This window comes from Poecilia reticulata, chromosome 20 (genome assembly GCF_904066995.2).
Source record: "Poecilia reticulata chromosome 20, P_reticulata-male-v2, whole genome shotgun sequence".
Classification (NCBI taxonomy): Eukaryota; Metazoa; Chordata; class Actinopteri; order Cyprinodontiformes; family Poeciliidae; genus Poecilia; species Poecilia reticulata.
Window position 1 is genome coordinate 23,179,934 of NC_088849.1, and position 15,630 is coordinate 23,195,563.

Below are 15,630 nucleotides of genomic sequence, written 5' to 3' on the forward strand. Positions count from 1 at the left end.
TGTTCCACGTTTGCCACTCATCCACTACAACCAAAATATTTCTTTTGCCCTCTCACTTCTTGAGATCCAATTGGCTGTCGCACAGATCTTAATTATAGATTGTTTAATTAACGCTCAGACGCCTCTGGATCCAGCCATTCAGCAACGGCAGACATGTTAATGACTATCTGTGGTGGAGTTGAGTCTCTTCATATTGAGATTCACTGCCGATAAGCCGGACGTACCTGAGAGCGCCACAGTTCGCCTGCAGCTGCCGTCACATTTTTCAAATTAAAGTTTCACAGAAAACCTCGCAGAGACGGCCTCATTTTAAACATATTTAATATGTCATATAAATATTCAGTACAAAATATCACGGTTTACAAAGCAGAGTGATGAATGGCCGGTCGCGCCGGGCCCCCGCACACTACCACTAGTTCTCGGATCGTTTCTACATAAACAAAACTCAACCACGTTGCCACCCACGGAGTTATAGCATAGAAGAGGCGAGGCCCACCGCGTCTGCACATCTACTATCACAGATCTACTGCATCTGGACTTCAGTGTCTCCAACCGTTAGCCTCACACCGAAAAGAAGAAAAGAAAAGAAAAACACAGTAATGGTGACATGATTGGAAACGGTAAAGTAAAACACCTTTTTGTTTACATCCATTTGAGATCTTGATGCAGCTAAACGGACAAAATTGAGCTGGAAGATACCAGCTAGCTGTCTGGCTAATAATTAGCTAGCCCTGAGAATTGAGCAACCCGCAGTGGTGACAATAACGAGACAGCCACTCTACGAGCCTAGACAAAAAGTTTGATAAGTAATTCAGAAGAGTTTTCTGATGACTGTTACTGGCTAATATAGTTAGCTTGCAAATGCTAGTTGCTAAAGCAGAAGCTAGTTTGTAAAATTAAATGACATCAGGCTTATGTAGCACTTTTTAATCCGTCTCAAAGATGCTTTACAATGAAATCAAAGTGTAATAGTTCAGCCGCTTTGCAATGCTAATCATTAGCATGTAGAAGTTTAATACAGCTAGTCGCGCTAGCATTGTGAAGCTAATGCAGTGATTCTTGAGTCAAGTTAGGTTTTTGCTATTTTTAGCTGCCTTGCTATGCTAATGATGAACTTGTTGGACTGTCCAACAGCCAGGTAGTCAGTAGGAACAGGTAGCAAGATGTAAGTTTTTTGTTATGCGTAAGTGCGTAGCTTAATTAGCGTCAAAATGCTAGTAACCAAAGCGGAAGATTGGTTAGTTTAGGCTATTTAAATTTTATTTGTCAACTTTGACGTGTTAGTAATGCTAATAATTATCAGGCATATGTTGGTTGGAACTAAATTCTGAATATTAATGCTAATGATGCTAACTGTTATTACTGTAATCAGAATCTCCAGCAAGAAAGTGTTGCTGCTTATTAGCTTGCATATTTATAAGTGGCTCCATGCTAATGGTCAACCTACTGGAAGGTTTACTTGATCATAGCTTAAAAACAGATGGTGGGATGTGGTCACGTACAGTGACGTTTTCTTCTTTAAAGCAGCCAATATTTGAAATGCTAGTAGCCAAAGAAGTGGATGGTTACCGTCCTTGGATGGGAATGTAACTTTCTACTTTTATATGTTAAATATAAAAATAACTGGGAACTCTGTAGTAGTAGCTCAGTTTTGTTTTTTTACCAGACTAGAATAAACTCAAGGGAGCAGGAATTAGCATATTGTAGCTTTTCTGTGAGAAATGTAAGCAGCTAATAGCTTCAAAATGCTGGTAGACAAATGTTAAAATCCTTGTGAACTTCTGGGTATCGAGTCTAATCATTTGCATTAATAAAAAATGCAATAAGCAACAGCTTTGCAGATGCTAACTGTTAGCATTGTTAGCTTGAGTCTAGCAAAGAGGGGTGTAACTCTGTGGGTTCTTAGTCTGAACATGATGGTCGAACAATCGGACAGAAGCAAACATTTAGATTTTATGAGAATGAACCATACAGCTTTCTTCTAAATGTCTTTACTGAGGATGAAAATGATTGTGCTGCTAACCATGCTAGCTTTTAGCATAGCATCTCTAGCTGAAGAAATGTGAGTCTTTATTGGTTTATATTGGTTTGTTCATTCTCTCAATTTTTAACAAATTTCAGAGTTTGGTAAATCGGCTACAACGGTTTTTAAAGTAAAATTCAAATTTTATAGGAAAAAAAAAACCTGGCCGCCACGTACTGTTTTAATTTCCTTTTAGATTGTGACTCGCCTTGTCATTGGTCACCACTGGTTGCTAGGTTACCAGGGTTAGCAGTTAGCCGTGTGTGATGAACCCTCCTGCTCCAGTTACACAGCCTCTGACTTCTTCCTGTGCTGATGATTAAACGCTAATCATAGCAACACTGCTTCAGTCTGAAAACCGAAGTTAATAAACAAAACAACATTTCATAGTAACCTCTCTCAGTTTTCCAGCCTCTGTAATCAGCCAGCATGTTTAATAACCGTCACCATTCAGGACGTGGAGAAGAAAGTAGCTCTTTGGCAATTATGCCATTGTGTTATTTCTGTTCCAAATGTCTAACAAATGTCAGCCTCTTCAACGGTTGGCCTTTCGTTCAAGCGAGGGCAGAGCATGCTGTGGTTTCTCTCCTCAGAAACAGACACTGGGCCGAACTCGGAGCTGTTTACTCGTCTTCAGAAGGTCTTCCACTAATTCTGTTAATACTGCAGCTTAAGGATCGCTCGCCTTTGTTTTCCAAATCACATTTAAAGCGAACCTCTCGTGTGTCCTCGTCGATGCGCTGACCTTCTCTCCGAGCCGAGGACAATCTTCTGGGTTTAAAAGCCTAATTCTGCGCCGCTCAAAGGTCAGGTGCCCCTTCGATAAGCATCTTTATGGAGGAGGCTGGAGGTCCCGCAGGAAATCAGCTGGGTAAAGCCGAGCGTTTGCTCCGGCTCCACAGCGAGGTACAGTGCATGTAATGAGGCGCGAGGAAGGAAAATACTGGTCCGCTTTGCTTTTTGGCACATTTCTGTTGCACGACTGCTGCTTCTCAGTACAAAATGTCAATTCCAGTATTTGATTTGGACGTTCTGGAGGCCAGAGAGACTTTATTCATGTTAAAATGTTCAATCTGCGTATACACCAAAAGAACGGCCACAAAACATTGCCAGGTTAACAGAAAGTTTAGTGGAAGGATAAAATGATAGAAATTAGCTAAAAGAAAATGCCTGGATTTAAATTTTTACAAATCAAGATGGTGGAAAATAGTCACTGGTTGATGGTGCTGTAACTCTTTCAGTCAATTAATTGTGTATAACCAAAACTTTCTACCAAGATGAAAAGGGAAGTGATTCAGAACGTCTTTTATTTCTGGTGAAGGCAGCGAGAAGTTTTAACAAGACCAGCATTTTCCTTATTGGATCAGATTAAAACTAAAATAATCTGTGTAGGTAGTTCTTCAACGTTCCTCTACTGGGAGGAAATAATCCATCACCTCACAACGAAAACCTCAAAACTGTTTACATTTAACTTTATATGGGTGTGTAGCAGACAGAAGCTGCGTTTCCATCACAAATGTGGTGTTTCCATTAAGAAAAGCGTTAAAAACACACAGCACCATTAATCTCCTACTTCCTGTTTTCTGTGTCGTTTCTGCCAGTAGTAACATCCGGTTGTTGATCACATGAATCATTGGTTGCAAGAAAAGCGTTTCTATTGCTGTGTCGTGAAATATATAAAACAATTTGAATCATCTAACAACAAACCACCAAAAAGACCTGGACTGTTTATTTCATCAATGCCTGTTGTTGCACATTGTACGCAAACCATGGGTCGTGTTAGAAGCACTTCACTGCCATCTAGTGGTTGGAGTTTTTCTGCACAGCAACTGGAAACCATCTCTTTTTTTTAGAAAGTGGTAAATTTATTTCCATAGTCACAATTTGCACAATCTGTACGATGAATGGAAACGCAGCTACTGCCTCCCGTATCTCTGAGGTGAATTGATCTCAGACTGAATTAGTGGGGAGAGAAAAAATCCCTAGAAAAGGAAACTGTACAGCAGACTGTCATATTACCGTACGTACACAAGCTAAGATAGAATCACAATATGCAGCATGTTTTAGTCCCAGAACACTGAAAAACACGTCGGCGTATCCGCTGGTCGCCAAGCTGCTTGTCGAGTCCGGAAGTCTCAGGCAGCTTCGGGAAAAAATTAAAAACCACCAAATAAAATCCGTTGATATATTCGGGCCTCGTTTGGACCCTGTATACACACACAGAAAAATAAAAAAGAAAAGGAAAAAGTCTTCACTGCGTCCCTGCAAAAACGCAACTAACACTGACTGGACACACAAAGCCGCCGGCTGGACGGCGCGGGATCCCGACGTTGACGCCGGCCGCGCCTCCACAGGCCCAAACCGCCTGAAAGTCCGGATTTCACGCCACGCTTCCGTCCGCGCGTCGGGTTCTTGTTAGGAGTCGCTGTCGTCGTCGCCGCCGTACATGTCCGCCAGCTTCTTGAAGCGCGGCCCCCACTCGCTCAGGTAGTTGTAGTCCTGGTCGCCCTCGGTGGTCGCCGACTCCAGCGAGCTGAGCGACTCCGCCACCGAGCCGTTGCCCTCGTAGGCGTAGGTGGCCAGCGAGTCGTACGGCGGCGCCGTGGGGTCGCTGTCGTTGTCCTGCAGGCGCTGGTTGATGAAGTCCCTCACGTCGCCGTTATTGTCCCGGCTGGGCGGCGGCGGCGGCGCCACGGGCCGTCGGACGGGCGGGTAGAAGGTCTCGGGGATGATGTCCCGCCGCTGCTTGCTCTCCTCGATGGCCTCCGGGTTGCGCAGCGTGCCGATGTCGAAGGCCTGCGTGTCCTCCTCTCCGCCGCCCTCGTCGTTGTAGCTGACGACGTTGTCCCTGACGTCCTCCTTGGAGATGATCAGAGGCTCCTTCTTCCTCTGGCGCCTCAGGGCGGCGAACAGAACCACGATCACTGCGGCACAAACACACACCACAAGTCAGACGTGGCTGTGAAGGCCGCTGACCCTCCACAGGGAATGTTTCCCACTGCATCATGCATTGTGTCCACTCAGGGCCACCGTAGCTACATGAAGGAACCATGTGGAGCTGGATTCTTTGGGTTCAATCAAAGCCCAATTCCGTCTACATCGTCTTACACTGTAAAAACACAACCTCACCAAGGATTTCTACTTCAAATATTTTCACTCAAGTAACTTTTAGCAACATATAAAAACTTGTTTTAAGTCAATAATATTGAAAGTGCCAGTTCCACTGGTGAAATGTGAAATAATCAGCCAATGAAACTGGTATTTTTTCATCAATGTGAAGGAATTATTGACTTAAACTCCTATTTCTTGCTGAAAAGCTACTTACAAGTTATTTTTGGTTTAGTTTCAAGTGTCTTAATACTCTTTAAATAAGACAAACTGACTTTTCATCGAGATCTGAGCTTCAAGAGTTAATTAATGTTGATGAATATGTTCCAGTTTCACTTATTTATCTTACAACAAAACATTTTCCCCATAAGTGAAATAATCAGCCAGTGGAACTAGAACTTTATTATTAATATTAAGGAGTTACTGATGTGCTGAATAATTTAAGATATTTGCAGTAGAAGCTACATTTGTGTTTTTGCAGTGTAATATCTGCTTCTTTGACAGCGAATCAGCCGAGTAGAAAATAATTCAGTTTGAGGTCAAGGTTCAAATCAGTGTTTTTCAGCAGGTGCCATGATAAATTGTTCCCGTAGTTTTGAAACCGTCCTCAATGATCCTCTCAGACCAGTAAACTATTTCTCTAGGTAAGATTTTTTGCTTTTGCGCTGTAGACTTAAACATCCTTCTGAAGCTCAGGATTTTAATTAATCTTTTTATTTATTAACGTTGGTCACAGTCGGCTCAAACTAAATTATGACGGCAGCTGTTGTTCCTGACACAATAATCCACCCACCAGAGGAGACGCTTCAAATTAAGAAGTGAAATATGAAACCGCCTCTGAAACACCTGCCGGGCTCGGATTCCTCATCAACTCACTGAGCAGGATGACGACGCAGAGCAAGATGGCCACCAGGGCGCCGGTGCTGAGCCCCGCCCTCGCCGTCAGCGCCTCCGGGTTGCACAGCTTCATGTTGCCCTCGCGGTCGCAGGTGCACACCCGGATGGTGAGCGTGTTGGTGCTGCTCTGCACCGGGAACTCCCCGTCCGTGATCACCACCGGGACGTGGTACACGCTCCTCTGGAGGCTGTTGTAGCTGTTCCTCCTGGTCAGGATCCAGGCCGTGTTGTCTGGAGACAAACGGCCCACAGGTTCAGAACCTGCTGCAGAGCATCACACTGCTGACAGTCCAGAGGATGTTGGTGGGATTCCATGGGAAATGCCATTAATGTTAGCTAAACAGATTAGCTTGTCTGCTACATTTGTTGTCTTTCTACGAGAGCAAGTTGGGGCCCAATGTAGAGCAAAAAAAGTCAAAAACTCACAAGAAATCTAGAAATTTTCTAGAAAAATCTTGGACGTTTCTGAATCTTAAGAGTGGAACATTTTCGACTTTCGTAACAGAAATTTTAGAAGTTTATAATCATAACACGCCGTCGGACCTTTCAGAACGAGCCGTTTTTAGGAGTCCTGTCACTTTAAATCCAAGTAATCTGCTGCTGGCCACGCCCCCCAACTGAACGTTTACACTCGCACGTGAAAATGGCTGCAAACGGATGCACAACTATATAACCGAACATCTTTGAAAAGCAGAAGTGGGGCCTCCTGCACAACCAACAAGAATGCAGCAAGTGGTTTCTGGATGAACACTCGTCTTTTCCAGCAGCCATTGTACAGCAGTAAAACCAGCTGATAGAAATGTGCTGGAGCTCAGCTGGGGTTGCTAGGTAACGGCGCTGTGCCTGTAGGATGTCATTCAACTTTTCAGAGGTTTTTTAAACGGTTCATTTTCCAGACACTAAAAAATATTAACTTCATGTCAGAAAACATGATTTTTTAAGTGCTTGGACCATTTTTAGAAGAAATAGAAACACAAATGAAAGTACAAGAATGTAACAAAAGGTTCTTTTGCAATGTGTTCTGAGGCGACTCTCGTCATGAAACTGTCGATGAACTGAATCGAAGGTGTGGGCCTCCACCTCCTCCTCAGACCCAGAGGTTGTGACCTGACCTTTGTTGTCACGAACGGAGAAGTTGGCCTTCCCGACGGCCTCCGGAGCCAGACTGAAGATGAAGCGATGTCCCCCCAGCGGCTCGTCTGGATCCGTCGCGCTCACGATCTGTATCCTCTGCAGCGAAGGAAACGTCAGACGTTAGCGACCCGTTTCTGATCCCTAAAAGCGTTCAGATGTTGGCGACATGAATACGATTCGACTTGGAAAGTATGAAGAAAGCCTCCATGGATGCGTTCCAGCATTACACACCAGAGGATTCTTGGTGGGTTTCCAGGATGGGGTCATTAAAACAAAAGCACATGTGCAGGAACCGATCCAGGACTTTCCCAACAAAGGCGGGGTGTTGATTGACTCGGTTCAGGAGAAAAAACTTTATTTTTATCTCTTTAGAATAAACTGCTGCACTGAGCTCTGCTCTTCTGTACTTTATGGACTCCAGTGTTGCTTTTGTCAACTTTGTTTCTAGAGTAGATGAGGCCAAAGTAAAACCTGGCCCATCAAACAGTCAGGTGATTGTAGCACAAACATTAAAATCATTTTAGCAACAGATTCAATCTATTAACTGTTTTTTGTCACAAATTCAAAAAAATTTCAGAGTTTTTTTTTTTTTCTAGAACATTTCTGAAATGAAAACATTCTGAACTTTTTGGTGTAAATCTACATTGGCCTCAGCACCGTCAGACGTTCCTGGGTAAAAAGAAAAATCTCTCCAATCTTGGGAAACTTGTACTGGTGTTAATGAATAACTCAAATGTTTTAAAATCTGTAAAAAGTCGCTCGCACACAAAAAATAAATGCCAATCAGCTCTTTGGTGCCTCTTGTGATGTCATCAACCCAAGTAAGCCTCAAACCAGCTGAAGCGATGGTATTTATGTTCATCTGCTCTTAAAGATGTTTTTTTAAGGCATCCTACATACTTCCTAACTCTGACATGTCTTACAGTCAGTGTACATTTATTACCAAGAGAAAAATAATAAAACATTGAATCCTGTCTTTAAAGTTTGGTGGCGTCTTATTTTTTATTGCAGTTTTCCATCTTTAAAGTGTTGATCAGTCTGAGCTCGTCTCTGGTTTTTGGAATGCAGTTTTTAGCAGCAGGGGTTAAAAAAGAGGCCATGAGCTTCAAGTCGGACCTTCATTCAGGACAATCCTTCATCCTACTGGGTCTCAAACAGGCCGGCCTGCTTCCTTCACTGGTGTTTTCATACATTATCTCCACATTTACAAGGCCAGGTCGTCAAGCCTCCCTTTGTTGCAGACTTCCCGTGTTGCAAACATTTCAACATGCGTGAGTCACAATAAAACAGATTAAAGACGGTTTCATCCTTACAGACATTTTTTATTTTTTCCAAGCAGCTTCAGGACGACGTGGCTTAGATTTGGCCTTCCAGTGTCCAAACTGGCCAATAAAGGCAACTTGAGTTTTAAACTCTAAACTATGTTTTATTTAAAATTCAACTCTGGTTCAGCTCCAGAAGCGGACAATAGAGCAGGGCTTTCTGGGTAAATACAGCCAAAACAAACGTGCTAGCCTAGCGCTAGCATGTTTTACCAACAAAACATGAGAAACCAGAAAAAACTTGACGAAAAAAACACTTTTGTTTACGTTTCATGAAGAAGGAAGTTGTGCTCAGTGTCTTCAGAGGTTTTCATGCTGTTTCCTTCAGTGGTTCTCGATGCAGCGCCCCCACAGGTGAGGAGGGGAACATGCTTTTTAAACGGTTTGGTTTGTTTGACACAAAATGTTACAAATGTTGCAGATTTGGTTCCCAAACCTGAGTGGGAAAACACTTTAGTTTGAGGAAGTAATCTGTAGCTGCTGGCTTGAGTAGCTGTTAGCTTCATTAGCTATAACCCACATCACCACACTCAAAGAACTAAAGTTAATAGATATTCCTTTGACTCTACCTTTGATTTCTTTATTCTATTTGAAAAAGAGAGGGTTTTTTTTCAGGACCTGAGATGTGGAACAAGCATCTAGTCCTTTTAAAACACATGTGACAGACTTGCAAATTCTCTCTGAGGTCTGCTAATTGGACACCTAATCCTGGCGGTGAGGTCCACATGAAACCATGGCGATGGCTTTATGCGCCGTAATAACTGACCTGATTAGCCTTGGCGTTCTCACACACAAACGTCTCGTAATTGGTGGCAAACGTTGGAGCGTTGTCGTTGACGTCCAGCACTCTGATGTATACATGCACACGGCTTATCTGTCGCGGGTTGTCTGGGAAACACAAAGGTGGACACGGTGACTTCACACGGATAATTATGTGTGGTGCTGAACATGTGTGAGGCTTTGGCTGCGTTTCCAGGCAACCGCTTATATCTAAATCAAATTATGTGTATATAAATAAATAATGGGTTGTTTGAAAGAGAAACAAACACTGTGGTACAACAAATAACAGCCTCCACCGTTTTAACCTGCAAGACTTTAAATGTGAAATCTGTGCAGAAGTTTGAAGCGTTTCAATCACAATAAGCGGAAATGAGACACATGAACTTATTATAGCTGCAGCTTCAAAGTAACAGCTGTAATTGAAAAACAGAAAAAATTATTTACTTTTGAAATTTAACCCCCAACAGATTCTAAATGTCAAACTAATTTTAATTCCAGATATGATTATGATTTTGCTTATAAGGAGCAAAAGACCCTGGTTGATCCAGAGTCTCTCTGGCCTCATTTTGGCAGAAACGGTTTTAATTCACCAAAATAGTTTCACATGTCGTCAGTCCAGACTTTAAGCTGCTTCACACCATTAATTTGTAAATAAAAGCACCTGAATAATCTGGTCTTTATTCAGGCGTCCAGCGTAATTGAATCCAAGCCGCTCTCTCAGTTTCAAATGCCGAAGAGACAGTCCCTTCATTTAACACTACGTTACCCATGATGCATCTGCTTGTTTTTGTAGTTTCAATCTGGAGTTGGTTTCTGTGGCTGTGGGGCAATAAAAGCAGCATCCATGGATCAGGAACTGCCATCTGCTACCAATCATTCATTAATCATGTGTGTATGAGACCTGTGTGTGTTTCTACTACACACAAACATCATTACCTCAGCATCTGTGCCCTCATCTACCAGGCACCTTCTAAGGTTTCTACAGTGTTTTATAAGTATAATCAAAGTGCAAACACGTCTAACTTGATGCTTTTTTTGACGTGTGGAAACATTTGGTCTGACCTCTGACCCTACCAGGGTCTGTCGCCTCCTGGATCTTTCCTGGATCTTGGGGTCATTTTGGTGGACAGTCCAGTCCTGGTAAGACCCAATGTGGTTCTCTGAGTCCCTACAACTTTCTTTCCCTTCGTTGTTGAATTTCTTTAGCTCAGGTATGATGTGTTGCTTTTTGGGATCTTAAGCTCTGATTTAAAATCCCAAACTGCCGTTTCAGAAAGAACCAGGTTGGTTTGGATGATCTCATCAGATGAGATGAAAGCAAGCAACTTACCCCAAACCAGAGAAAAAGAGGAAGAAAAAGAATCATTTCCCCAAAACTGAACTCACTGGCTGCCCAGTATATTAACAAACAAAGTTTACCAATTAACTAACTCAACAAAACTAACATAAATTTGAACCAGCCCCCGATTTGTTATGGTCTGGCTCTTGAACCATAACAAATGAAAGGGAAGCAACTTAAAAGAAAGAGGAGAGACGGAGAGAAGGAGCTGCTCAGTGGTGGATCTGACGTCATCAGACCAGCTGCCTCCACTTCCAATCAGCACCAATTAAGGAGTCAGAACATGGATGTTAGAGACCCAGAGGAAAAGGCCGCAACAAGTGAAACAGAAAGAATCTGTATGCTGCCCAAATACAAAACTTTACCAAGTATTTTTGTTTAGTTTCTAGTAAAAATACCTTAGTGCACTTGAAATAAGACAAAATTAACTTTCAAGTAACTTTGTAGCAAAACATAGGAGCTTGTTTTAAGTCAACAATTCCTTAAGTTGCTGCTCGCCGTGCGGCGTACAAGCATGTGACGCATTAATAAGGCTTCGTAATAACAGACGGCATACCGAGTTTTCATTTCGACTCTGGTGGACAGCGCTGACTTCAAACTTTATAAAAGTGGTGTTTTTATATTGGTTTTGTGGTTATTTACTTCAAAATAAAGCCAGAAATAAGATCGATCATTTCCACCTTATTTTGTGGGGTCTAAATGTACCACATTTCGAAACAACCAATGAAAATCTGTTGACGGTCTGTTGCTAGGTAGAACGGAGACACGCGGAAAGAGACCAGGGGGGTGCGGGGGGATTTGGATACGTCAAGAGACTAGGGTGCAGCGATGCTGTGGATTTTAAGAGTGTTTCGATGGGTTTTTTAGACTATAAGTGTGTTAGTTTGTGGTGTGTGTAGGGTTAGTAGTAGTTTTGCTAGCTATCGCTACATGGCTTCATAGCGAGCTCTGACGCACTGAGAAGAGAGACTGGGACGGCCATTTAGACCTCGACTGCAAAGGGTTAATACTAGTTCCACTGGCCGATTGTTTAAATTAAAGAACTGGAATAATGTCACTGGAGCTGGTATTTGTTCACCAATATTAAGATATTATTCATTAAAACAAGCTCCAATACCTTGTTTGTGAGTTTTCTCTTATTTCAGATATTTGCACTAGAAACAAAAATAGTTGGTAATGTTTTGTGTTTTTGCAGTTCAGTGGAGCAAAAGCCTCTTCGCAGCCCTGCTCTAGAGGTAGATCAGGTAGATCAGGCCTCTTCATTCAGATTTCCACCATACAAGTGCCACTCACATTTGGATGACCAACAGTATTTGCCAGCCGGCGCTTCATGTCAGCATCCAAAGATCCAAAAACCCAATTTGGCGGTCAGAATGCAGGGCTGCAGAACCGTCTGCTGTACTTACTGAACTCTGTGGCGATGACGGAGACGTTGTGCCAGGCGTTCTCCTCTCTGTCCAGCTCCCGGAGGATGAACACGGAGCCGTTTCCTGCGTGGATGTTGAACACTCGGTCCATGTCTGTCCGCCGGTCGATGGTGTACCTGCACCAAACACACAGAGGGATGAAAGTTTGTGGAGACGGCGGTGTGTTAATCTGGAGCGGTGGCTTTATGGTACATAAGGGGAGGGAGATTGAACCGGCCTGCCTGTGATGCTGGAGTGAGACGTACTAAAGGCTCTATTCAAGTCTGAAGGTGCTTAAAGCTTCCTTGAGCAGGTTAGGATGGGCGTATGGTCTATACAAAACATGATTAATACATTCCTAGTGCAAAATCATTCTTACATAATCATAATTTATTCAGAATGAGCTAATTTTGTGCCTCTTGGCACTATAAGTATAATTAAGCTGAAGTTTGTCACGCCCTATAACTCAGAGTTTACACTCGCATGTGAAAATGGATGCAGACAGATGAGCAATTATACAACCTTACATCTTTGAAGAGCAGAAGTGGAGCCTCCTGCACAACCAACAAGAATCTAGCAAGTGGTTTCTGGATGGTAAGTCAACAGCAGCCATTGTACAGCGCATTCAGTGGTAAACCCAGCTGACCAAACATGCTGGAACTCTGCCCGGGTTGCTAGGTAACGGGTAAAACTACTGTGGTTGCTAGGTAACGGGCAGTGCCTGCTGATTTGTGACGTTACACTCTGGAAGTGTTTTGAAACGGCTCATTTTCCAAACACCAAAAATCATTAACTTACTGCCAAAATCACGTTTTTTTTTTAAGTGTTTGGTTTGTTTTTAGACGCGATAGAAACACAAAAGTACAGAAATTTTAAAATGTGAATTTTGCATTATAGGTCATCCACATATATATATCGCTAGGCCTGGGCTTTCTTTTTCTAACAAGGAATTACAAACGAGAAAATATTTTCTAAAAGTGTTTTTTATTCCAATCATCATTTCTGTGAGTCATGCAATGGAATGAATATCAGGGCCGCCGGGAGTTTTAATTAATTACGAGAATAAAGTCGTCGTATTAGCAGATACAAAGATGCAATTTTACCAGAAGGACATTTTAGATTCGAAGAAGAAAAATTATTTTAATGAGAGAAAAAAGCTTTGATAGAGTTATAAAGATCCGATATGTTTGAGGTTCTTTCTTCGAAATCCAAAGTCCTGCTACTGGTATTAGCTTTATTCCTGTAATAAAGAAGAAAAACTGTAACCTGTCCCTGGACTTCAAAGTCTAAATAAATAGAAGTTGTCAAACAAAATGGCCGCCTGAGGCGCGCTGACATTGCTCTAAACTATAGAAACACAATAAATCCTGATTTTACTAAACTTAAATCTTTAAAAAACAAAAGATTTTATCACCCAGCTGTAATTACTGCATGTAAAGTAAAATATTCAGTTAGAAAATGACACACAACCGTCTGTATCCTGTCATTTAAAGTCCATTTTAAAGGAAAACCATAAAGTTCTGACCAGAAAGACCAACAATTCAAACTATAACCAACAGTTTACTACAGTAACACATGTAAATTTACTAAAGGGCAGCATATTTTAGGAGTTTATGTTCCTTAATCATGATGATTATGGCTCATGGATAATTAGGAAATCACATCAAATCAATAGAAAATGAGTTTTAACTCCTAAATGTCACTTTAAAGCCAACAGTCACTGACTGCTGACCTAACAGCTGTTAGCCACTGATGAGCAGCAAAACGTTGCTGCCAAAGCAGCTGCCAGCGTCCAGCCGCACCAAGGAGAACTTTAAATGAAGATACAGCAAATTCAGGTCTTATTAAAGCTTTTCTGCAATGTTTGCATTGAATTTACACTAAAAATGACACTAAACGTACCAGCAATATGTTTTTACAATTGGTTTTTAGATGGCTTTTTCTTAATAGATTGGAAGCTACAGGCTAATTCATCATTTTTCATCATAAAGCCTGTTTGTTTCTTGCTAAAGTTTATATTTATCTTTACTGTAAATCCTCAATAAACTCATAAAATGGAGGCTCTTTAAAAATAACGGAGTTTCCTGTAGTGGCTCAACAGGCTGGTCTCTTCCACGCTACGCCGCATTGATGCAAACGGAGCCCAACCAAGTATTGAACACGTACTGTAAAGTACATTTACATACCAAGAATAGTTTTTATTTAGTCCTAACGCATAAATGTGGGTTTTATTTATATAATCAATAAAAGCTGAAATTTAACCAGTGAAATTGATGTATATTAACTATAATCCATCAGAATACATTAAATTAGACTACAGAGGCTTCAGCTATTCTCACTTCCTCTCAGCTGAACTGGTAAACAATATGGCTGCTTGTTGTTTATAACTACAGCCGCCATCGTGATATTGAAGAAAGATATAAAGATATTAAATATTAATTCCATGCAGGATCACTGATCAGAAGGAAACATATCACAATACTACACCTCAGAGTAGCTTTTCCTGCAACTTCATGTATTTTAAAGGAGAAAATAGTTACATTTATGAATTAATCTTATCTATTTATTGATTTATTACATTTATCTGTAGACTAAAAGTTCTAACAGGTCAGAAAAAAACTAAAATCCATAAACTACTCCAATAATTATTATTTTTGGAAGGTTTAGTTATTCGTTGCATCTCCAAAACGTAAACGTATAAACACACGTTTTTCCAATTCTTTTAGGCAAAAATACTTGGTAATATTTTGTGTTTTTGCTGATTTAAAGTGTTTAAATCAGAACAAACACATGAAGTTGCAGTGAAGAGAATCGGTTGATCTGGTTGTTTGTGCAGCTCTGCCCCGTGGTGACGAGTCGACTCTTCACACAAACAACACAACAGTGGAGTGTTTCCTCTGCTTGCCAGACCAGCAGCGTGATTAATGGAGGAGCGGCGTCACGAGGGCCGGCGTAAGCGGCAGGAGAACCCCGAGGGGAGACTCTGAACGCATCGCCGCTCCGCTCTCCTCCTTCCACAGATTTGTTTTTCCTCTTCCTCCAACTCCGACCGTTTCCTCCTTCCTCTCGGAACGCCTCGCCGGGCCGAGCTGAAACTCTAACCTCGTTAAATCTGTGTCAGATGTGGGCTCTGCTAATTGCTTTTCCAAGAATCGCAATAATTCAGCTGGCTGGGTCAGACCCTGACGAGGAGATAACGGCGGTGGCTCGGCCCGACCGGGGATCCGAAGTGCTGTGGTAAGCAGGCCGGCAGCCGGTCGGACGGATCCGGAGGATCCGGAGGGTCACGGGAATGTTGGCGATCAGCTAATTCTTCTTAGATGGGGAACGGCGGCCATCTTTACAAATCACCTCCTCGGTGATTATTTACTTCTCCGTCTAACTTAATTCCTAAAACATCTGAAACATCCAGGAAGCCTTTTGCTGAGCTGGCATATTTTACCTCTTTGGTGTTAATAAACTATGATTCCTAAATATTTCAGACATTTCTAGACTTTTAATTTTTGGGTAATCTTTTTAGGGGACATATTATGCAAAATTCACATTTTTGTACATTTTTATTCTTCCATTCGGGTCTCAACTCCTTCTAAAAACAGCCAGAGAGTTTAAAACTGAACTACT

The 15,630-nt window shown here is 41.9% G+C and overlaps 1 protein-coding gene across 4 annotated transcripts in view; it reads right to left on the reverse strand.

Annotated features, from left to right (window-relative positions):
• Positions 1 to 304: 304 nt before the first annotated feature.
• cdh6 (cadherin 6) overlaps positions 305 to 15,630 on the reverse strand; it is a 250,407-nt gene continuing 235,081 nt past the window's right edge. For 2 of the 4 annotated variants that reach the window (XM_008396406.3, XM_008396405.3), the window contains 5 exons: positions 12,010 to 12,146; positions 9,251 to 9,372; positions 7,141 to 7,258; positions 6,008 to 6,259; positions 305 to 4,947 (listed from right to left, as the gene is read on the reverse strand). In XM_008396406.3, coding sequence (XP_008394628.1) covers positions 4,439 to 4,947; positions 6,008 to 6,259; positions 7,141 to 7,258; positions 9,251 to 9,372; positions 12,010 to 12,146 — 1,138 coding nt within the window. In that variant the 3' untranslated portion in view covers positions 305 to 4,438. The remainder of the gene's footprint in view (positions 4,948 to 6,007; positions 6,260 to 7,140; positions 7,259 to 9,250; positions 9,373 to 12,009; positions 12,147 to 15,630) is intronic. The other 2 variants (XM_081601526.1, XM_081601527.1) reach the window with 2 other exon arrangements.